This window comes from Lepeophtheirus salmonis, chromosome 11 (genome assembly GCF_016086655.4).
Source record: "Lepeophtheirus salmonis chromosome 11, UVic_Lsal_1.4, whole genome shotgun sequence".
NCBI classification, from domain to species: domain Eukaryota; kingdom Metazoa; phylum Arthropoda; class Copepoda; order Siphonostomatoida; family Caligidae; genus Lepeophtheirus; species Lepeophtheirus salmonis.
This window is the reverse complement of record NC_052141.2, coordinates 16156733-16183041: the sequence shown is the minus strand read 5'-3', so window position 1 is coordinate 16183041 and position 26309 is coordinate 16156733. Positions and strand designations below refer to the sequence as shown.

General features: G+C 32.4%; 1 protein-coding gene and 1 long non-coding RNA gene across 2 annotated transcripts; both read right to left on the bottom strand.

Moving 5' to 3' along the window:
- Positions 1-4634: 4634 nt before the first annotated feature.
- LOC121125940 (6-phosphofructo-2-kinase/fructose-2,6-bisphosphatase 1) lies at positions 4635-24840 on the bottom strand. The gene is made up of 8 exons (XM_040721210.2): positions 24613-24840; positions 21629-21815; positions 21368-21536; positions 21005-21310; positions 20559-20811; positions 20301-20487; positions 19788-20015; positions 4635-4956 (listed from the first exon to the last, which is right to left on the bottom strand). The coding sequence occupies exons 2-8, from the start codon at positions 21811-21813 to the stop codon at positions 4776-4778; spliced, it is 1509 nt and encodes a 502-aa protein (XP_040577144.1). The 5' UTR covers positions 21814-21815; positions 24613-24840; the 3' UTR covers positions 4635-4775.
- LOC121125941 (uncharacterized) lies at positions 16425-18589 on the bottom strand. The gene is made up of 2 exons (XR_011782146.1): positions 18479-18589; positions 16425-18413 (listed from the first exon to the last, which is right to left on the bottom strand). It is a non-coding gene; the product is annotated as an uncharacterized lncRNA (long non-coding RNA).
- Positions 24841-26309: the final 1469 nt, after the last annotated feature.

Sequence of the window (26309 nt, the reverse complement as noted above, 5' to 3'; positions counted from 1 at the left end):
TTTTTGAGGTGGAGTCGTAGGTCACTAGTGGGTGATCGGGTGGGTCTAGGAAGAGGCGAAGGAGAAGAGAGGTAGGGTGAAATGTTTGGCCACTCTCAAGGCTCAGCATCCTTTTTGAGTCGCCTGAAAAGTTATGTACATGTGTTAATCCTTGAATTAGTTCTATATTTTCATTGCAAAGTGACTTAGCCTTTTAACCAAAGCTAGAACCTGTTTTTGAGCTTGTGCCCATGAGAGCCCTACCTTAGTTTCATTTGACGATTAAATTGACAGCCACTGCCCTGTCTTTAATCGACAGAATGGTTAATATAATTCGACTTTGTGAAATGGAGGGTGACAAGTCTTGAATTATTAGTAATTATCTATATTTTTAAATTCATTTTGAGATCTCTTTCTGTCTTGGAACAGCCTCGCCCATCTCCCATTTGGATTCGAGATCCAGAGTAGGAGGCACATTGAAACCAGGAAAACTATGGTAAAGGATCTTAGGATTCTGGGGGTGCCTTCATAACCTTGACAACATCCAGGGACATGACACTTCCATCCCATCACCTTAAACTTAACAGTCACGATCGGAATCCTGAAGCTATAAGTTATAAGTATCTTTCACTACTGAAAACAATGACTAATCCATTTTAAAAACAATCCGTGTCTTGGAGCTAGCACGCTGATTTATTCACCTGCATGTGGTCCAGATCGCTAGAGATGTATATGGCTATTCACATAGAAATATTGGAGTGAAGAGGAACAATGCTAATTTGTTAATGCTTAAAATTGAAAGTAACCTGTCATTTTTAAATCTTCCATGACGACTAAATTTGACAATAGCAAATAATAATAGCATAGCAATCATATTTTGTTAAATGAGAATAGTAGTATAGATGTAAAAGCATGACGTCACAAGATGTGAAACTCTATTTGAAATTCATGTAGTCACTATAGCAAAACTAAATCATCAAAAATAAGTTTTTTGTACATGGTCCCCTTAATATTTCATAGATATTGATGTTTTTTTTTTTGGTTGGAAAAATCTAAAGAAAGAATTTTCTTTTCCTTACCAGTTATTATTTAATTCTTGAGTTGTCAACTTTCTTTCCTAAATAGATTCATTTATATTCAAACCTGATTGAACATTTGTGAGTGCTTATAAAAGACGGATAGAAACCCTGAGGATTTGTTGCGGAGTTATTATTGTAAGTCCTGATTGGATTCAGAATTAAATTGATCATCGACCGAGTAGTCATTCCTGTAAATCTCCTTGTTTATTCCCTTCTCCCTCCTCCCTTCTAACAGCTGATTGTGGCTGATCTCCTCCAAAACACTCTTCAAATTTTCCCCCTTACCATGTTTTAATTGGTATACGAAATTTTTTGGAGAAAAAAATCCTAAACCCTTATCTGTTGTCAAAGAATAAAATTATTTAAGAAAGAAAAATTCAAATATTCAAAAAAATTCCTTAATTTTTTTTTTTAAGGAGGTCTATTTTTGAACATTATTTTTCCCCTTCCGATTCTGATTCCAGAAAAAAACCCACACTATTCTTCCATTCCAATTAATCGTTCCATCATTGTTAAATATTCATTTCGTGGATGTACAAAGATAATTACTACAAACAAACTAAATTAATCTATTTAATCAATAACAACTGCATTTAGTTCTACTATTGATCCTAGGAATATATTGGGTCAATAACTAGCAGATAGTAAATATTATGAATTGGAGCCCCTATTTCCCATGTATGATGACTAAAGTTCTGTAAAATATGGCACTCAAAGAGGCTTTTTTATTTGGGAATCTGAGCAGGGCTTATTTTTTCCTTGGTAATTTATCATTATTATTTCATTCTTGAAGATATAATATCTAAGTATAGAGTAATAACAAGTGGGTGTGCTCATAAAAGACGCAGAATAACAATGAGAATTTGTTCCTTGGGAGTTAAAAGTGTAAGTTAACTCAATAGTATTACTATATTTTTATAATAACATTGGACACGTCGATAACTATACAGTATTTCGCAACCGTTGCTCCAAAAAGAAAGAGAAAAAGGCCCAAAATCCGTTGGTAGTTGGCCAATTCTTCCAACTATAGAATTATTATTCAATTATACCAGATAATTGTTCATAGCTTCCTGATAAAAAATTCGAATCCAACCACTCAATATTAAAAACACTGATTAGAGGTAAAGAAGAAGACGGATCAACGGCTGACAACCAAATACAGTGTACATTTTTGTGAAAATCTCTTGAATCAAATCTAAGATCCGTATAGAACACGAGTACCCAAAGTTGATTTAAGTATAAGTTTACTTACACCGTACTCGGGTGATTCGGATAGGGGCCCACGATTAATTATATTAAAAAACTGATGAAACATTCATATGGTCTCATAAAAGACGGAGATGCTAAGCTAAGCTGCTGTACTCCCAAAACATTTTTAAAATTGTCAGGGTTACCATGTTGATTTTCAGGTTTTTTTTTTCTAGCATGGCCAAAATACACACAATATTCATCACCAAATATATATATCCTTTCTATATACCAGGGGCTGTACCCCGTCCCCCCCCACCCAATTTTACGAAATTAATTTTTTCTGAATAGCCGTGGATTTTTTAAATTTTTCCAAACTTTTTAATTTTTTTTTAATAGCTATGGATTTTTGAACTTTTTTTTTTCCAAAAAATGTAATATAAAGAAAAATTTGAAAAAAAAACATTGATTTTTTGAAATTTAATTTTTTGTGCAGGCTTTGGATTTTTGAAATTTAAAAAAAAAAATAATTTTGGATAATTTTTTCAATAAATTCCAAAGCTCCATCCTCCCTAAAGTATAATCCTGTGGACACCCCTGTATACGGTGAGATGTGTGATGTTTTTCTTCCTCTCACGTCTGCTTGTAGCTGATTTGATAGTAAACCTCATGACAGCTAACCGACTCTCCTCCTGAACATTCTTCAGCCTCGTTATTTTTGGTTTCTTTTATTTTGACATATCGGCAGCAGTACATATTTTATACATCACTGACGGACTTTCCAATGCATTAAGCCATCATTTTATACTTTTATTGGTGTAGAGTTATTAGGAAGTTTTAATGACATGTACATTTTCATTTTAAAACAGTGGTTTTATCAAACTTTAGGCCTCTGCAACACCTTTTCCACATGTATAAAATATTTTGTCATACTTTTTTATATGTTTGTAGCATACGAGTTGCGATTATGTTGAAGTTGTAGCGTGTACATATAATTATCAAATATTATAAGTTGGAATTTAAAATAAAGTAGAACATGAATAGTCTTTGACACATTATCAAGTTAAATAACCACAGTTATATTACTCGTAATTGCATAATAAATCAAAATGAAATGATTACATCAATTAAAAGTTGGCAATTAAAATGACTGGTGTTTAATCAAATATATATTTTGTAATTGTACAATCAGTTTATACAAGTTGCAACTTGTACACAACACATAGCTTTGAACTCAAAACTATTCCAGAATGGCCACTCGGTAGACTAGATCCCTCCTCCTTTGATCCTTTTTCATAAATGAAATAACATTTCTTCACTTTGTTAAAGTCAAAAATGTGCACTGTTGAATTTAAAGAAGTTGAATATTTATTGCATTCATACTTTAATATGTGTAATATATGTATTGTGTGCCACAAAGAGATTATTTATGGTGGTGACCATATGGAACATTCATGTGTATATACCAAGGGCGTACACAGGGGGTGGCCTAGGGGGACTGTATCCTCTTTCCACCAAATGAAAGAATTTTTTTTCGTCATTCGAGCAAAATATGCAGCAGAGGGGAAAAATTTATGTGAATTTTTTTGCCATTTTTTTTTTGGTTTGAAATTTTTTCCAAAAAAATAAATTTTCTGTAAACAGCTGTAGATTTTTGATCTTTTTTTTTCCAAATAAATTCCAAAGAGAAAGCACCCCACCCCAAAGTATAATCCTGTGGACCTCTCCTGTATACGGAATGCGATTTCTACTGTTTTCCTAACTCTCATATCTGCTTGTATAATTGAACGTATGATCTGATTTAATGGTAAACGGCATTACGGCTAAGCTACTCTCCTTCCAAACATTCTTTAAAGTGTCAGAATTACCACGTTATCCTTGGTTTCTTTTTGACAAATAAACAAACAAAGTCAAACAAGTACCCTCCATTCAACTTTATTAGCAGAGGTAACTTGAATGGACCCTTGATAGAGCGTAAAACCTTCACTTAAAATCAAATTGAGTTATGTATCTCAATCTATTTGAAAAGTTAAAATCGATAATGTATTTTTAAAGTACCTCAACCTCTCAAAACTCAATAGCCTCTTACCTCCTGGACCGTATCTAATCTTTGTACCAAGTTCGATCAAAAAGGATCTTTAACTTTTGCTATAATCCTGATGACCAACAGACAATTCAAACAAACAAAGGAAAATAATCCAGAGGTAATAACTAATAGATCAAAATAATGGCGTGATAACATCAAATAAAAGTTGGCAATTAAAATGACTGATGTTTCATTAAATATGTCGTTCTGAGAGGTACATATTGTAAGCTGTACAATCTGCTTATACAAGTTGCAACTTGTACACAACAAAGCGCTTTGGACTCGAAACAAAATAAAAACACTTTCTTGCTCTCATGACTATATCTAAAAGATTTAATAGGTCTACACAACTTGTATCTACTCGTACATAAAAAAAACATATTAATCATTATCTATTGTAAATATACATAAAAACGTAAAAAACAGCTCAAGGTATAAAAAAATCAAAGAGTTCCAGATATGAAGGGCTTAGCCCTGTGGGTATCCACACAAGGAACTCCAATAGGAATTGCATTGACTTCACAACCATAGGCACGAGGACTCAGAGTAAGAACGGTATGCATTGGGATCTTGATGTAGGGTAGTTCATCCTCATCCTTTTCCGTGAAGTAGGCTAGGATGCATCTGAAATTAAAAAAAAAAATTATTATAAATGCACTATGCTATATATCAATATCAGAAGCGGTATTATATCAAATTTCTAAATACAAAAAATCAGTAATGTTGTGTAGGTCCTTATTTAGAAGTAAAGACTAGAGTCACGCCAGGTTCAGTCTGGTATATCCGCCCCTAACTCTTATATCAATGTTCTGAAGGTGAATTAGAGTTAGCTCCTTTTTAAGCTGTTCAAAGCCAATTCTTCACAACTTTATTCAATAGTTGCGAATAATTGACTAACTACCAACGGATTTTGGGCCTTATTTCCGCTACCTTTTGGAGGAAATGTTGAGGAGTAGAATACAGGTCACAACGTGCACGATGCAACTGTTCATGTAGTTGTCACTCCTTGGAGTAATCAATATAAATATAGATGCTATCTTTCTTTTTTAAACTACGATTAAGCAATTCTTTAAGCTTTTTGAGATCCGTCCCATCTCTACTAGACTATACCAAATAAAATAGAACTGATGCAACACTAATTGAATCTAAATTAAATAGATTTCCTTCCGAGATACTCTTAATATATATAATGTCAAATTATTATTTTATGAATATGGCAATTGAATCGTTCCACATTCAAACTCAATTGCAACGAATTATAACTAAAAAGGATTATGATGATTTATGCAGCACAAGGAGGGAATAGGAGGGAGATCCTCCATTGTATGCAAATTATTTTAGAGTTGAATAACAACACAAATAATACGTAATTCATAAAGTAGAAGACATAAATTAAGAAGGAAAATAAGGGGGGAGTGTTTTTTCCTTTGAAGAAAACATTGCATCAGATTCTAATCATGTAATTCTAATGATTCGCGTAATACAATATATTACATATATTCATTCTAGAATGATGTATCCTAACAAGAATGTTTATATATTATTAATAGAAGTGTATAAAATATGTCCTAGAAACCGGGAGCAATTTTTGCTTGCTCGCCAATCAAACAGGGATTCCTTTTTTAATTTTCCAAAGCTCTTATCATTATTATTTTTGAAGAGTGAACATTCAAGTATAAAGTAATAACAAATAATTGTGCTCATAAAATACGGAGTGTAACAATGAGGGTTGCCTCCTTGGGAGTTTTAAGTAAACAAGGGATCCTTGTAAAGAAAAAACTAAGTATAGGGCAAGGTTATACCGTAACGTGTGTACGACTGTATGTCTGTCTTGCCTTGCAGTCGGTACGATACATCAAATTGAAAATTCTAGCATGCCTGATTACATGATGGTCTAACCTATTTTTTCTATTAAGCTTGATATATGGGATAGAAAAGGAAAAACAGTTCATGTGTGTTTTTTTTTCTTTTTTTTTCGTTCATTATTTAATAAGTTAAGCGGTGTCAGGTGTTAACATCTCTCTCTCTCTAAAAGAAGAATTCTCCACTATTTTTGCTGTAAATTGATTTAAAAATGCATAGTAACATACAATGAATTTAAATATAATTAGAATATTCTCCGTGAACTAAGGCTATTTTAAATGTAGACGTTCTTCTCTTTATAGCAGTAATTTCTTGTCTCTCCGCAAAATCATATCACAAGTAGCTATTGTTAACAAGGGTCTTAATTTAGTAATAACATATGTTCTGCTTGGATTAAATTCATTTCAATCCCAGGGGTGATCCCTTTTTTGTGGAGGTATACATATGATAAATTGTATGTAGGAAGTCATTATCAAGAAAGAATCAAAGTCCATTTATCATTTCTCCTTAAAAATTCAATGACATAAATTAAATGAAATCGGCGGTGCCTTTGATTATAAATTAAGGAAATGATTATAATTATAATATTATCTATAAAATAACCAACACGATACTCAAATATGACATTCCAAAGAGTAGACCCGCACAAATTCGTATGCTGTCGTGCCTGCATCAAGAAATCAGAAGTTCCCAATTTATTTTTTTACATTTTAATACCAGCTGGAAATCCCACTCCGTATATAGGAAGGACATATATGCTGGAATTATTCCGACTACGTCAATTCTACTCCGAGTACAACAAGGAGCAAACCCTCATTATCATCAATACCAGCTAAGCTGCTTTCCTTCCAAACCTTGTTCAAATCACCACGTTCTTTTTTAACATGCAACATACATCACTGATTGTTATACATGTGTGCGCGTCTAAAACTGAACACTCTGAGTTTTTTGTTAAATAGCTAAATAATTGTGTCATTTTTAAAGTGGTCGACGAATTAATTTATTTAACATGAAAGATGAGAGTCTTAGACACATGCCTATTCAATATGGCCGCCCATCTTCTCCACTACCAACTCCAGCCTGGTCCGGAACTTGCTTCATGACTAGGCGATAAAGCTCTGGTCGAGGTTGGCTCAGGCATTCTTGAGGACAGCTTCAACTGGTCCTTGAACCTGTATTGGACTCCCAACAGCATCACCTTTAAACGCCCAAACACTACAAAGTCAAACGGCGAACAATCAGGCGAGTGAGGCGGCTTTCTTAAGCTCGTTGAGAAGAACCTTCGACCTTACGAGGCGTTTTTCCTTGTCTACAGGCTTCAGGCTTTACGAGGGATTGTCTTGTAGACTTTAAGGCCAAGATCTTTCTTAACTAGCCGGTCCATAGTCCTTCTGCTGACATTGAACTCCCTGGAGAGGCCGCTGACGGCGACCTTGCCTCTCTCGTCCTCGATAGACTTTTTCACGGCAGCAGCAGTCATTTCGTCCTATCTTCGAGGCATTGACTTAGATCTTGTGGTCGTCTCAGGAGTCCCTTTGGCTACCACACTGTAAACGTTGGTACGACTGCAGATCAGAGCCTTGGCAATCTCAGTGGGAGTTTTCCCCCGCACGGAAAGAAGTTCCAAAATTGCGAGTCGACGTCTTTCCATATTATCGGCTGTTGTTTCACTGTTGCTATTTAGATTTTACTGGAGTTTTGTTTCTAACTAGTCAAGACCCTTGCCTCGAAGTATAAGCCGGTTTCAACTCAATAAAATCAGGAATATGTGCATGGCGTAAAATTTAAAGGAGTGTTCAGTTTTAGACGCGCACACCTTTATAGGGTCAGTTTAAATCCTGTAAAACAAATAATCGAATAATTCTGTAACTTTGAACTTAAAATTTTGCATAAATTTTACACTATATGATATCAATAAGTGACAAAAATATTATTCAAAATGGTGGCCTTTTGCAGAAATTACAGCCTTGAATCTGTTAGCCAATGTATCAGAGAAGACACGGCAACTTCCATGGGGATGCTGCTTCATTCTCCAAATAATTTAGATTATCCGTACATCTAAATTTGGATGGGGGGCTTCTTGCAGACCTTTCTTCCAAAATGGACGATATTCCAAAATCCATCGGATTAAAAATAAGGACTGAGAAATGTGTCTTACACCCCTTTTTGTCATATTGAACGTGTGAAAGGGATCACCTTCTTATTGAAAGCCTTTTCCTTGAACAGGATACATTTTTTAAGATCGGTGATCACGTACTCAATTCAATTAATTTTGATCCCAGAGAGCAGAAAGATAAGGAGTGACTTACCAGACCGGCTAATGACATTACATATTATCCCTAAAGTTGAAAATCTAATGTAGAATGACATGTTAATAATTAAAAAAATCCCGAAAATCAGCATGGTAACCCTGACAATTTAAAAGGTTTTTTTTAAACGAGAGAAATAATAATGTTCATGACGTTTCCATTGATCATCTACAATCAGCTGTGACAAGAGAGGAAATAAACAAGGACATTGGCAAGAATTACTCCAATGTCGATCCCTAATTCTACTCTGAGTCCAACCCGGACTTACAATTATAAATCCGCAACAAATCCTTAGGGTTACACTCTGTCTTTTATGACCATCCACAAATGTCCAATCTGGCTTAGAATATAAATTAGGACTTTCACTACTCAGGAATAAAATAATAATGACAACTGCTAAAGAAAAGAAAATCCCCCTTTTATATTACCAATTACAAATTAACGGGCCAGCTCTACAAAACACACCGGATTTACATTATTGATCATCACAGACTCTGGTTTTTGATGCAGTGTATTGCTATAGCGTAAAGTAGATCTTTCTTCAGCGAAAAACCGATCACTTTATTAATTTAATTTGTCTTCAAGAGAGAAAAACACACACTTTCCATCACTCATGACTAAAAACGGTCAGACTTGACCAAAGGAGATAATTGTTTGCTTCTCAGAGATTAAAAAAAATATGGAATTGCAAAATCGTACTCTTGTTGCAATTTCTAACTAAACATCTTCTTTTTATTTACGAAAGCTGTCATCATTATTCTTCTTTTCTTGACAAGAGAATATACATGTATAAAGTAATTACTATTACAGGATAGACAAAGATCCACGCTATGTAGATATAAGTGTAAGAAATCCTTGTTGAATTGAGGATCAACATCACTGTAATTGGTGCCTATGTCCTTGCTAAAAACAGAGTGGGATTTGTGTCTATTTTTTTATCTCATAGTTGATCTCAGTCATGACAGCTAAGCTCCTCTCCTCCCAAACAGTCTTCAAATTGACAGTGTGTTCACTTTCATTTCTGGCTTTGATCATATGAATCTATGTTGCTTCTGTTGACGAATTGTTTTACAAGAATATCTCCAAGTCTCTATGACTAACATAGTAACATGAGTAAGGACTCAAAAATATTAAAAGCCGTTTTCATTTCTACATATTTACATGACAATATTTTTAATTCAAAATTGGTAACTCGAACAATTCTCTACACTTTTCATTGAATATGCCCCTCTCCATTCTGAATGATGACTTCAATACGGGGACGAACAGAAGCTTGATGAAACACGAGGATAAGTTTTTCCACTCTTTGGTGATCACGGCCTTCAGAGCATCAACATTCGTGTGAGAAGTCTTATTTTTCTTGCCCTCCAAGACGCACTAAACAGCGAAGTCTAGGGTGTTAATGTCGGGTGAGGACGAAGGCAGTCATGTTCTCCTTGCGGAAATGCTGCACCTTGGTGGAAGTGTGTGCCAGAGCGCCGTCTCGGGTAAACAGATAGCTGTCGTTGGATAATTTGCTCGTCAACCATGGTACCCGAGGACCTTGTTGTAGACGTCTGTACTGACTTTATTGTCCTGCTGTCGGAGGTTACGACCCAGAGGACCATCACCTGAGCTGGATATTTGATCCTGAAGGTTCTCTTGACCTGAGCTCTTGATTAAGACAAGAAGCGATCATTTCTCCTGTACAAAACAGCGTCCACTGTGAACATCTTCTTGTCGGAGATCGATTTGCAATCGGAGGCGATCGCACATCCTCTGCCGTTTTACTTGTTGCTCAGATATTTTTGATTACACAAAAACAAAACACACATCCCATTGAAGCTTTTTTGTCAACTCTTTCGAATGATACCAATTAAAAATTGTCAGAGCTTTAGAACTGAGGTTATACGGCCTCGAAGAGGATTCTAATTTTTGAGCCCTCACCCTCAAAGTTTAATATTTTTTTCAGTATTTAAGAGCCACCCTGCATATATATTGTATAAGTATGATGAAACGAAATAGAAAGAGCATATATTTGTATTTGAATAGCAATTTTTCTTAGTAATTATACTTTGAACACACACCCATTCATAAATAAATGATTGATGAAACAAATCAATGTCACTTCTTGTTCTAATTTGGGGATCATTGAAGAAAAACTAAGTACATGAGACGTTTATGTCGTAGCCAAGCCCATTATGCATTAAGTTGCAATTACATTGCCATAACCAAGTCTGCTGCTTGGATATGTCAGTCGAGAAAAATGGGATATCAGTGCAAAAATTTGTAGTATGTATATTAGATTGTTATATTAGTTGTTGTGAAACATTTAGAAATTTCACAAACAAAACAAATTGTCTTCCAAAAATATGACTGTTTATGAAAGAGGTCATTTATTTAAAAAAGTTTTAAATGGAATACTCTGGGAATAACCATATTTTTCTATTAGCCACAAAGGAACATATATGTAAACAAATGTTTCTAGAGCCATCAGAGATATTCCAAATACTTCCCTTAGACTTATTGCTGTGTCAGTTTTTATTTATTTGGTACATTTAGGTCTTATGACCGGTCCTATGAGTCTTTAAGATCATCGGTCCTTCAGAATATTAGTACTAGCACTGATTAAAAAAGCCGGGAGATAAGATTTAGGACTGAACTGGACCGGGCAGCGACTGAACTGGACAGGACTGTAGTCTTCCCTCCATAATAAGGACCCACACAACACTACTTCCCATTACCATACAAATCCTTTGGATATAAACAATGTTAGAGTTCCGGAAGTAATGCCCATTTATTTCTAAAGAGACCATAGAGCGGATATCTAAGCGAAATATGCACACCAAACACGATTCCTACATATGATCTGATATGACCAATAACGAACAAGATATCCATAGTTAAAAAAAGGCTGGGAAATACGAAATTACTTTTTGGCCAACCTATTATTAATAAAAAATGAATTTGACTTTAGATGAGGGTTAGCAGCGAACCTGTGTAGGCTCAACACCTCATATGAAGAAAGAAAAGGAGATAAAATATATATATTTTATCGCAAATCGTGTGCATTATTATTTAAATCTTGAGGAGAGAATATCTAGGTATTGGGTAATTACTAATCTTGAGACTCAGTCCAGAACCGAATTTTTTTTTCGGTTCGGTCCTTAGTGATTTTTTTCTAGACAGATTTTTTCGGTCCAGAACCGCAGTGTCATACCTAGGATTGATTTTTTTTCGGGCTCACTTTGTGGACCGATTTTTTTCGGTCTCATACTATAATATGACAGAAAGTGCACTTATGTTCTAGAACAAATAGAAAATATAAGTACATGTTACATATATATGTTTGGTTGTAAATCCTAAGCATTTTTATTCTGCGATTCTTTGTTTTTATCGACATCCTGAACAATGTTTTATACGATCTAAAGCTGTTTCCATTAATATTTCCTTCTTGAGGAGAGAACATCTATGTATTGAGTAGCTACTTGTCAGAGTTCTCATAAAAAAAGGAAAAGTAACAGCGAGGATTTATTGGATACTCATCTTCTATATTCATTCAGTGAATCTATATTATTATTATATTTAGAATAATTAATGGGGTTTACACGGCTGAGTATCATTCTAAAAACTAGAATATTATGTAAAAAATAAAATAATTTTTTCTTGTTAAAAAACAAACTAGGTCTTGGTATAGGGAGATCATACCGACATCGTACTACATCAAGTTGAAATCGAATCATCGGAGGCGTTCTCTTGGAGCTCCCTCATCGCCGTCGCCACAAATCCTTTGTTTAGATTCATTCTCTGTGCTTTCAACGTAACTACCATCATATGGAATCTAATAATGCATTTATTGGCTAATGCATACCTCTCATTATTTACAATTAGCCCATACTTTATCTAAGACTCGTGACAGCTTTTCCCCCATAAATGCCTACACGCTCTTTTTAAGTGAAGTAAAGTATGTTTTAATGCGTCGACATTCTCCTAAAAAGTGACTAATTGTTTTTTTATTGTGTCTCCACATTTAGAACACTTGAACATATTTCCCTACTGCCTTCCTAGGTTTCCAACATAGAATGCCCCAGTTGCAATTTGATATCTGTTGAGCATTTGGATCAAAGTTATATCCCTGTCATAGTGAATCTATATTATTAAAACAAAATTTGCCTATTTGTCGACGACGTTTAATAACTCAGAGCAATGCGTAAACGTAATGATTTCTTGAGAAAGTAATCTTCGATATTAGTAAAGTGAATCTATATTATTAGAGCAAAGTTTGTCTGCTTCTCGACGCCTAACAACTCTGGTATATCTCCGGTGCTACCAAAAGTACATTACAATAGTTGTAATAAAGGGAAATCTATTACTTTTCTAATATATGGCTTTAGTGATTGTTTGAATTCGTGTTATTTGAACAGGGGTCAAAGATGGACACCAGTAAAGAGAAAATACGCCGTATTTTACAGTTTTTCTTCAAACAAGGCGAAAACGTAAGCCAGGCGGCTGAAAATGTTAATAGTGTTTATAGCCCTGATACTGAAATACCCAATTACACGGTATTTTGGTTACATCGATTCCATTCCGGTAATTTTGATGTCAAAGATGATGCACTGTAAGGGCAATTGTCGAAAATCTGGATAAGATAATGTAAAACCGACGAGTCTGACCGTCAAGTAAGCACTGTTTTGATTTACAAGGAGAATAACATAAATAAAAAACAACTATGCAGTATGTATGCATTTAGCTTCAAGTTGGAGTATGTACTCTAGTTCAAATGGAAGAAGTATGGAGGGGAGGTTGCAGCCTTGTTTAAATAATATTAATGGCGTCACTGATTAGTTATAGGGTATTTGGGTTTCTAATTTTTATTATTATTATTTTTTGAAAAATAATAATAAAACTTTTTTTACGTATAAATATAAGACATGGTTTGAGATTTGAGCCCAATTTCCCAGCCAAAATTGGGAAAATATCAAGTTTCGAATTCTTATCAGAAATGTATGTTTTCTAAGCCAAAATTTTTATGTTGAATTCAAATTTAAAGTCAGAAATACACAATATGTAAGTGTTTTTTAGATATACCCTAATATATACTTTCTGTAAAGGTATGTCTAATCTAATGGAAATAAAAATCTTTTTAGCATTTTCAAGTTCTACAAATGAATCAATTAGTCAAATACTTGAGGTTTTGAGCACGTGGAGTTGCTTTGTGACAAATTTTACCTTGATTTAGTCAATATCAAGTAGCTGCTGGTCATGTGATTGCGCAATATCACTGCATTCTGAAACACATGGATATTTTGCTCAAAAATCAAGTTTAGTTGTTTTGTAAAAAAAAAAAAAAAAAAAAAAAAAATCGATTAACTTTTAACGAATATCACTTATTTTATTTTTTGTTGCAGCCTCTCAATTTTGCTTTAAAATTGTGAAACAAAATAAAATAAAAATGGTAATACTTTACCTAGCAAGAGATAATTAAACCCATCAGCCTAAAAGATACTATTTCAGGCACAAACGATTAAATTTCAAGTATATAAGTGGCTCCTAAGGTTTTAATGACGGACGGTTTTTTTTCACACATCAATTAAATTAGGGAGTAAACGTAATAATTTTTTTTGTAAATGTTCCGGAACAAGAAATAGTATAAATTAGGTATCAATTTAAAGTTTATTAAATTTAAAATAAAATGATATTTAAATCAACTCTGAAGTCCTTCCTATGAGTAGATATTGGCTACCTAAAGGCAGGAACTTTTCAAAAAGTGTGAATTTGTGTTCGTCACTTGAGACATATTTTTTAAACTGCCATTGCACAAAAATTATGGAAGAAAAAACGGAAAGAAATAGTTCTATTTTAATGTCCTGGGCATTATCTATCATTTCAACATAATTATTACATAGTTATTTTAATATATATTGTAGATTCTATAGGTCTACAAAATTGGGATTTCAAAAAAAGTCATTTTTGAACAAAATTGGTCACAAATTCAAATTTCACGGCTAAACGTCACAAAATATCGGATTGAAACTTAAAAAAATAATAATTTATAGACATTTTTACCCAAGAAAAGACTCATGATTATTTTATAGTGTAAATATTTTGTTACACTTTTGGCACTGTAACCGGAGTCAAATCTCCAGCCATGTCATAAAAGGTTAAGGCCAATGAATATTTAACTCATTGAGTGAGAGTAGTAGTTATTTTAGCCAGTGTTATTTCATAAATTGGCGAAAATAATTGACACACAAAAAAGAAAAAAATTGAGCACATGATCACATTCATGAAGGACATGCATTTCAATTATTAGTCCTTCTCAATTCGGTCCTTCAACTGCTTCCTTTTCTTTTTATTAAATGAGCGAATATACTTTTTTTTATAAATTTGATGTATATACGAGTATAAGTTGCTATTCATTCGTCCTTGAATGCATGACTTATTGGTATTTCTATGTAATTACCAACTATACATTGATACAACCATTTCATTTTGACTTATTAAGATTATATGGTTGTTATGTATTTATGAGTAATATGACTCTGGAAATTTGACTTTATAATGAGCCAAAGGATATCTATATTTCAGTCATTTGTATTAAAATAGCCATATATATTAAATATTATTAATATTTAAATCATTCATGAAATATAATGATTCTCATAGCAAATACTGTAAATCCTTCATTTCAAATTATTCATCTCATTTTTTGGTAGCAACTTGTACATACAGTTTTTATCAAATAAACTATAGTGTACATGAACCACAAAACAGCACCCATAACAAACCAAAAAAGGCATAGTATTGATTACTTTATCTTCTAACATAGAAAGCATGAGCTAATGTTGTATTTTTCACCCATGTATGAATAAAACTACCTTAAAATGTATGTTTTCTCCTTAACAAATTAACTAAACTTTAGAGTAATTGTTATTTATTATCTCATCTCGGAATTTCCAGGATCCGGATTTTTATTAATTGGTTCCCCAGGATCTTGCAGAAAAACCTATGGGGTAGGTATCAGAAATCCTAAGTAGTAACTTTTTTTGAGTTCATAATACGTAGAGTCGGCTCTTGTAGATCATACAGGAGTCAACTTATGAAAATTAATTATTACAGCTGAAAGGAAAATACACTACATCTTTGTTTATGAAAAGAGCGAGCCGTGGCTCTTATGCTCTGCAAAATGGTCCACAAAAACAGAAATGGTCATAGAAACTTTCGTTTGGATTATGTATATTTACAAATACTAAATGTATTAGAAAAAACAAGAAACAAGTGTTTACGTTATATCTAGTGATGGGTCGATTAATTGGAATCAAATCGGAAAAAAGATATTAACCATAACATTTGCTAGAATTAATCCGATTTCATTTTAGGGGCACATTATATCAGCTGTCATGAGAGAGGAAGGAAAAAGGGATATAAACATTTGCTACAACTACTCCGATGCCGATCCCAATTCTACTTTGAGTCCAACATGGACTTACAATTATAATTCTGCAACAAATCCTCAAGGCTACGTTCTGTCTTTTATGAGCACACACGAATGTTTAATCAGATTTTGAATATAATTGAATCAATTTAGGAAATGACGTTCACTGCCCAGGAATTAAATAATAATAAAAACTACTCAGGAAAAGAAAATTCCTTCTTTATATCACCAATTACAAATTAGCGAGACAACTAAAAAGTACACCGGATTTACATCATTGTATGAATAATACTAAAGAGAAGGAAGGGCTCTGGACTCGCACTAAATTTTGACGTGTCTGACTCCTTAAAAAAAACATATCAAATCCGGGAGTCCATGAGTCCAAATACAAAGCCCTGATAGGTGTTTATAAAGTAAAAAAAAAATGCTGAGAATTTCTCATTTACTTGACTGTTGTCAAATATTGTTTTTGTGTTGACGCGCAACAATATATGAATTTGCGCTGGTTTGCTCTTTGGAATAACATCTTTTAGTATCGTGTTGATTTATTGTAGATTCAATATTATAATTATGATAATTTCCTTAATTAATCATCAAAGGCTAAAACACCGCAGATTTCATTTTATGTCATTTCATTGCAATTTTATTGATAACTGATGCACTGACTCTGATTCTTTCTTGATAATTAATACGTGCCTTTCACTTCATAGTATGTACCGATTGCGAACAGTAGCTTCCATCTACTTTAATAATGGCCTCGATGAGGCGCCAGAAGCTCTGACAGATGGTAATAATGGTGTTGCCTCATAAAGAGTTCAAATGCTTCTCAACAAAAGCCTTAAGGGCTTCGAGAATTGATATTCTTATACGGAAGTCCCTGGTCTTAGATGGAAGGATAAGTCGTGTGAATTTGGATGTGGGTATTATGGAGACCACATTGTTTTCCACTCGAATGGAATGTTGGGTCTCCATCAAGGACTGTGTGCCCTTTGCTGTGTGTGCCAGTGTACCCTCTTGCTGAACATTCCCACCTGGAAACTTCTCCTTGATCCAGGGGATCAACTTTGTCCTCAGCATGTACATTAATGGGATCTTTGTTGATGTGTGTTCCGCACAAAGCAGATCAGCAATCTCGACTTTTTTTGTTCTTTGTGAAGCCATTTTTCGAATGATTGTGTTAATTTAGTGTTGATAGGGATATCAATACTATCAGTTTGTCAGATGATGAGAGGAATGATCAGTTCCTCTCACGTGTTTTTCTTATTCCTATCTTCTTTAAGTGTACATATTTCCAATACACACCCGCTATGTTATACGTAAGAAAAAGGAAATATTATGAAGACTAATGTATATTTTGAAGTAAATATTTATCCCTATCTTTCTGTACTGTAATCCAGGTATATAATTCTTATTAGAACCTTAACAACGCAGAGAGTTTCACCAAAAGTCATGGTTCAGAACAAAATTCTGATGATTTCAAAGGGACATGACCTGTTTTAGACACATGAGAGACTACTATGTAACTCACAATTTATTCGAATAGAAAGATACGTTGAAGCTATTTAAGCCAGAGCCAAATAAGTAGAGTTACATCACCGGGCTATTCGACGATATCTGACTTCCTCATGCGTTTGAGTCATGCCCCAAAACATTCAAAATTTAATACTATATTTTAGATGAAGAACTCTACAAAGGCGATATATTTTGTTAAAATACTCCTCGTGTATTGCATAACTATTTGAGGATATAAGTCATATGCCATAAATAAAATATATGTATGTTATACATATAAAGTTCGAAACACTCCAACATTACTCAATTTTATGAAACAAATATCATAAATTAAATATATCAAAATATACAAGTCTTTTTCATGACCTCCATTAAAATTAATTTGATTTCTATCTCACAATTTATGCAAAGGTTATGGGTATTGATGTATGTACATTGAACACAGATATCATGTGTCTGTGCATGTACGATCATTAATATTAGTTATTACTCTCTTCAAGTGTCATAAATTGATGGAGTAAACTATCACCCCTTCAAGTTGCTTGTACGTAGTGTTGGATTGGCCTATAAAAACTAAAAGGACTGCATTTCTAACAGTCCGGTGCTTGCTTATTTTTTTAGATCTTAGACTGATCCTTATCAACATAACCCTTTTCAAGAGGTTATGTTGAACAGCTGATGAAATTTAAAGTAGTAGGTGCGTGGATAGAGCTTATTATTATACGTTCTTACTATCATTTATTATTTTCTATAATTCAATCCTAGTTATGAATAAAGAATAGGTATATAGATAGCTAGGACCGTAGAACTGAAAGACCGACGTATCGGTACTTTGGACAGTTGAAGGGTGAAAAATATCAGATCAATAAAGTAAATAAAAAAGACTGAACGGTGGCAATTAGGAAATCAGTTCTAGGACCAATCCAACACTACTTGTGTGTAATACGATCCAAACAAAATTGGGGTCCATCAAATACATAACACTTTAAGATAGATAATAAATGTACGGACATAATGCACTTATTGCAAAAAAAAAAACACATATTACCGGATGCGTAGTTGAAGTCTAGATCCATATATATAAGAAAGATGAATAAGAAAAAGCACAAGAGAGGAATTGATAATTCCTTCTCCAGCTGACAAACTGTGTGTATTGATACCAAATAGAATCTATTATTGATGCCCCCTTCCAAAAAAAAATAAACAAAAAACGAACACAATCAATTGAAAATGGCTTCACAAAGAGACAAAATAATAGAGATTGTTTCTCTATTTGGGCGGAACAATCACCAACAGAGATCCGAGACTTGACTTAAGCAAGCAAACATACTAATTATTGTGTCAAGAATTCCTTTAATGATGGTATTCTCATCCAGACGAGCACCGGCACTAACAGCAAGGATCACGCAGTCCTTTTAAGAGAATTATATTCCTTTCTGGCTGAAAACAATGTTGCCACCATACTAAACAGATGTCAGCCCGCTCAACTTTTCTATCTGGCTGTATGTTGAGGCCAGGTATCGAATCTCGAAGCTCTCAAGGCTTCAGTTGATGAACATTGGAACTCCATGAGCCATTATTACATTATTACCACCAGTCAGAGCTAGCAGAGATGCATCAAGGATATTATCAAAGTTGATGGAGTCTACATTAAAGATTAGAAATTGTTTCAACGCAGGTACCAACATCTGGTCAGAGTTTAATCTTAAACCTTCTCTAGGAAATTAAACTTATAAAATTACATATTCAAAATGTCTATTTTTCTATTACGCACCTTGTATGTACAGAGCATATTTTGAGTATATATTATATACATTAATAATATTAAAAAAGACTTAAACATGTTCTCAACTCATGGGATATCCAAACCCCCTTCAACTCCAAAAACCTTCCTGTTTGTCAAGTTATTATGCAGTTTTCTATAACCATAGACAAAGTATATTTCACAATCTAGCATTAAATAGGATATTTTAAATGACCCTGAATCAATAACTTATTTTTTAAGCAATACAAATCAAATGCAAAACTACATGAGCAGACAAATTTGCATTTAAGAAAGTGTAGAGATCAAGGAGGTCTGTGAGGCAGGATGCTTTGAACAACTTTAACAATGGACTAGTTTATTTATATAGTGCCCATATTAATATCATAGCACAACTTCGTGTTAAAATAATAACAATGCCTTTAAAACTATATAATACCCAAAGATATGGTTCGTCACGAGATCAAAGAAACAAAAAAAATGTCTTTAAACGTATTTAAAACAGTAGTCGTCCGGTATCAAAAAGTTGAACCTTATAAAATGGACTTCGTACTAACAGAAATCTACAAGAAAAAACAAAGAACACTTTGCCTACCGTAGAACAGCTTGATGTCCAATGACAATCACAGATCCATGCCGCTCGAGTTCCATTATGACAGGTTCTAATCGGGCCACGAGATCCTCATAAGACTCTCCACGGGGATAGCGATAGCGGTATTTATCTTCATCACGAGCTCGAAAATCATTGGGGTAATGTTCCATAATCTCTTCGTACGTCATGCCATCACATATCCCCACATCCAATTCATTGAGTGTCTTCCATCTGTATGTTATAAAAATATTTATTATATAAAATAAAATGAAGTGATGAGTTGCGTGATTTATTAAACGAGGAATTAATTAATTGTCTGATCGTAAAATTTAGATATAATGATCCTTATTACTACCGAGTATAAAAGTTAATTAATCCATTATTATTCAAATTATAAGGACGAAGTTTAGTGAAAGTATTTGACTAATTCACTCAATCCAAATTCATATTATTGAGAGTCAAAAAATTCATCCTATATTTAATACAATCTAATTACTTTATAGAAAAATGTTTTACCTTTCGTGAGTACCATTGATATGCTTTGCCGTCTGAATGGTCCGCCTCATCCACGATGTCCAAACAGAAAGGTTTTCAATATTGAGTGAATTGATATATTTTCCGATTTGAATACTATAGTTTACTCCATTTTCTGTGAGTATTGCATCTCCACCAATTTTTCTCATCACATTATGATTCGATTCACCTAGAAAGACGGAGTGTAAATAACATTAAATTCAGGACTAGCTCCATAACTCATAAAAGATCAAAATATACCATGTCTCGTGAGATAAATGGTGCGAGGTGTTATTTTTATGTTCATAAGGTAGTATACAACCCGGCTCTGGATATGACCCTCATGTTTGTGAACAAGTACTTTTTCTCCAGCATTGAAAATCTTCATAAAACTTAAGTTTGGCTCCATCTCTTCATCAATGGTTTCATAAATGCATTCGTAGTGTTTTATCCGTTTCCTAAAGTCTTCAACCACTTGATCCTCACTAAAGTGGACGTAGTCCGGGCTAGAAATCTAAAAATATAAATACTTAATTAACTATGCTGTTTTTGCTGTTGTTTTCTGCCATTAATGCATGTACTTTATAGAAATGACTAGATATTTAGTTATTTTATGATGTGCCTTCGCTATTATAAAGCCTCCACAATAACCTTGAATATCTAATTAATTTCAACGCTCACATCTAAGACTAATAATGCGTAATTACTTTAACGGTACGAATGTTTGCATTAATGATTTTTTCGTCATCACAAATGGACTCCACAAAAAATAGTTTAAATCCTTTTTCTATAACTATTTTTTCGTACAAAAATTTCCTTCTAGAGATCGTAGTATTTGTGGCATCAATGACAGCCACTTCTCCCCCCTCTGTTTCAAGCCAATTAATTGCATCCTGAACAGAGTCTTCACAAATCTTACTTCTGAGACGAAGGCCAGCTTCGTTCTTATTATCAAATATCTCATGGGAGTTGTAATGGCTTAATTTGCGACGATAATCCCCAAGATTATAGACCTATTATAGAGAGATTATGGATAGATGGTATAAAATGATTATCCAATCAGAGCAAACCTTTGTATCCACACCGATCCAATTGAGATAACGAGATAATTTCTTGGATATGTACGTCTTTCCTCGAGCGGGAAGGCCAACCAAGGCAATAACATGAGGTGTTGACGTAGTCGAAGCGGATGTGGGCGTCCTCTTTCCCAAAGCTACAGCAAAATGACGCCCAAACTTACTAACCATGATGGATATGAGGAAAACAATTATATGACATTGGGAATTAAATAATTAATTAATAATTGTATATTATTTGTATTCTTTTTTTACCCAGTAGGAGAGCTTCCATGATCAAAAGCTTCATTTTTGGGAGTGGATGACATCATTTGTGTTGCAAGGGACCTATATTCGCTCCGGAGTCTTGCAGAACGTAGGCGAGTAGGAACATTTTCAGAGTTTTTACTCGTACATAGCTCTGGTATTGAAATTGGACAAGTTTTGGGAGCCGTGCTCATTTCTGGAATCAAAATATGACATTAGGTACACATGTACTACAGGGATATTTTTAAATATTTCATGTAGTAAGAGCACTCATTTTCGAAAGTCAGCACAGTACACACATATTTGGGTTAGTTTGACTGTCGAAGGAACATAAAAATATTTCATGAGTCAAATTTCAAACTAGTTGACAACAATTTAGAAGTCTCAAATATTTATATGTATGCACAAATAAATGCTTAGAACAAAATAAAGTAATCAGAACATTCCTTAAGTACTTAGTCTTACTCCTTTATTGAATATCATTAATAAAATATATATATATACTACACAAACTATATAAATATCAATATGAATTCACGTGTCTTGAACGTGCATCAAATTCTGGGAAATTTGAATTAATATTTCATAATTTGAAACCTTCAAAACAAAAGATATCATTTTTGATGTCTTTAAAAGTACAAATATATATAGGAAAGAAGTTACACGAGCGAAAAACATGAAGAGTAGAAATGATAATAATAATTATCAAAATATTAACAATTAGAGTTTTGAAAAGTATTTGAAGGTGAAAGAAAGCTTTATTAATAAAGTCTTACTATCAGCATTCAACAAATAATAAGTATAATAATAGTTCCATTAATTTTTTCCTTTCGTTTTATAACAAACGTATGTAATTATATAACTTATTTAAATATATAACAGAGAGGCGAAACAGGGTCGCTTATTCTTCAACATGCCATGAGGATGTCGACTCAACTTTTAAGTTGACGGAAAATTTATAGTAAAAAAACGGAACAAAGTATATTCTTCTACATGCTACAAAACCTCGTCATGTACATTAACACATATACAACACAAGCAATTATTCATTATTAATACTATTGAATGATAAATGGATGCATAAATATATAATTATGCGCTTGCAAATAAATGCATATATAAAAAGTGATAAAATATTTAAGGTCAACGATAGTGATTTGCCATAAAAATAGCATTCAAAATATGTTACGAGAAATATTCCGATACAATTTAATATTAACTGGAGTAAATGAGTATTTATTTACTAATATAATGATGATATTTATAGTTGTATGAAACATCTTTGAGGGTCATTAAGCAATCTCGTATAATTAATCAGTTGATAAACACCTGCGTATGAACCTTTCCTTATATATATATATATATATGGCATCAATTGACCGACACAGAAATAGTATGGGAAAAGCCAAACTTTGCTACTACAGTGTCGGCTCAAGAAGACGGGTCCACTAAGTAGAGTTAAATTATGTCGTAATTGAAGAAACTAATCCGTCATAATCGTTTATGTAGAGGAAAGAAATGAGTTTATTTATATTTTTTTTAATTAATGAGAATAAATATGTATGTATTCCAGGGAGGGATCCAAATATTTTTGTTAGCTAATTTATGTGTAAGCAATTCCGTAATTTTTGGATAAATAAAAGTATCAATTTGTAGTTATTCCGTGGATAAAATAAGTATAATCCAATCCCCTTAAATCCCTCAAATAATACATGTATTGAAATCAAACAAATGTAAAACGGGGCAAACTAAACAAAATGACCCAAATTGAGATAAATAATAAAACACCGCATGAAAATGTAGGTATGAAATTGAAGATTATGTATACATACATAAATTCCTCACAAAGTGATTAGCTTATGCAGCCTCAATAATGAGTAAGTAAACTTAAGATTTATTTGCATGATAAATTAAATTAAGTGTTTTCTTTTTCGAAACAAATGATTGATGAAAGAGGGGTTTCATTCAATAATATAGGCAGGGAACAAGTTTTTATAGATTTGAGTCATATTAAACATAATTAATCAATCAATAATCAAGTCCAAAAGTCTCAGAGCAGAAACACAGACATCAATCAAAATGCAATAAAATTAGTTGCTAAAAAACTATAAATTGGTTAACGAATATATATTTATAGTAAAAATATAACAGTGTTAAATCTAATTCAAAGGATTTTTAATTAATTATTAAATACTATGTTTATCCAAATAAAATACCATTTAGATCTTTTTAGTTAAGTGACTGATCTCATATGTAGGTGTTAAAATTAAATAAGTATGCTATAGAAGTTGTAGGGGGCGCTCATTTCGTTCTCCCCAGGAGATAAGTGAATTTATAAGTATTTATTAAGTATAAATGTCTGTCCTATTTTAAAGTATTTTATATTTTCAAATTTCCCCAGATAGTAAAATGTTTCAACAATCGTTTAACGAAATTTCATATAAAGCCTCTATGTGATATTGTAGTTTGCAATATCATCATATAGAATTAATCATGCTGAGAAAATCAAATGGTCATTTCTGTCGAAAAGTTCGGACTACTCCTTCACTGTCGAATAAATATAGAATATATTGAAACCACTGAAAACAGAAGAAAAAGGCTGTATCAAGTAAAGTTTCTTATTACCTTCAAATCGAATCTTTTAGGAATACTTTCGCATACTTAAAAGTAACCCATTAATAACGGTACATTTTATCTTGTTTGTTGGGATTTTAAAATCAATCTGGGAGAGTCATTAATAAATTACACTCTCTTGATTGATGTGGAAAGAATTAATGTCCAAAATATTATTGTGTACAATGTAACAGAATAGAGAAACATAATATCATAACAAAATGTGTTATTTTTGTCCTTTAAAAAAACAACACAGTATTCAATTTACGCATCTTTTGAACTTTGGAATTTTTCCAGGTTTTTGTACATACAAATGAGGACCGAATGATCACAATTCACAAACACAGATCCCTCAATATAGTGATAAAGATTGTTCATACCTAATGTTGAGATGATCCTTTTCGATTCCAGATGATGAATAACCGTGATGATTTGGTATTACGACAATAATAATTATTATTATTGAGAATGAGGATTTTCGATCTACGATTCTCGTGTCAACTAAGTTGAGGAGACGTTTTAGACAACTGAGTACAGACCTTATTATATATTGTCTCCTCTGTTTTTATACTTTTTCGTTTTCTATCTACGCATATTGCGTGCGAACTGAAACATAAGAGTTCTCGCTTAGTTGTTGTTTTTCTAGACAAACATGAAATGATTGAGTTTCCGCCTTCCTTTAACTGCTGTCAGAGGCTGAAGGAGACTAATGGTTCGGACAGGATGATGAAGTTTAAATATAGATTTAAAAAAAACAATTTTATTTTTTCCTATAATTATTTGAACCCTAAGGAGAATCCTTTAAAATTGTAGGTTTGTTCAAACTGTTTTACTTCAGGGAACATTTCAAAAAGATACATAATTTCAAGGTATCTCAGATTGAAATATAATAAAGAATGACAACCCATCGACTAAATGCAAAAACAAATTACAAAAATTAAAATTAAAATATTACATTTTTGGCAAAAATATTTCAAAAACAGAAAATTATTTTTTTTTGAAAATTTTTTTAAAAAAATCATAGCTATTCACAGGAAATTAATCTTTTGGGGAAAAATTGAAAAAATATATTTTTCGAAAAAAAATTTAAAATCCACAGCTATTCACAAAAAAAAAAAGTTTTTCGAAAATATTTCAACAATATATTTCAACTATTAAAATTTTTGAAAAAAATTTCAAATATTAAATTGGAGATATAAAATGTATTCTGGGAAAAAAGTTACAATTAATTGGTATTCATGAAAAATTAAATATTTAAAAAAAATTTCAAATCCATAGCTATTCATAGAAAATTATTATTTTTTTTTTTAAATTCAAAAATTCATAGCTATTCACAGAAATTTAAACTTTTGGGAAAAAATTGAATAACTATATTTTTCGAAAAAAAATTTAAAATCCACAGCTATTCACAAAAAAAAAAGTTTTTCGAAAATATTTCAACAATATATTTCAACTATTAAAATTTTTGAAAAAAATTTCAAATATTAAATTGGAGATATAAAATGTATTGTGGGAAAAAAATTACAATTAATTGGTATTCATGAAAAATTAAATATTTAAAAAAAATTTCAAATCCATAGCTATTCATAGAAAATTATTATTTTTTTTTTTAAATTCAAAAATTCATAGCTATTCACAGAAAATTAAACTTTTGGGAAAAAAATTGAATAACTATATTTTTCGAAAAAAAAAAAATCCCCACCTTTTCAAAAAAAAAAAGTTTTTCGAAAATATTTCAAAAATATATTTCAACTATTAAAATTTTTGAAAAAATTTCAAATATTAATTTGGAGATATAAAATGTATTGTGGGGGAAAAATTACAATTTATTGGTATTCATGAAAAATTTAATATTTTCAAAATATTTTAAGTCCATAGTTATTCACAGAAAATTATTATTATTTTTTTTTTTAATTCAAAAATCATAGCTTTTCATAGGTAATTAAACTTTTGGGAAAAAATTGAAAAACTATATTTTTCGAAAAAAAAATTTAAATCCACAGCGATTCACAAAAAAAAAAATTTTTTGGAAAATATTCCAAAATTATATTTCAAATATTAAAATTTATGAAAAAAA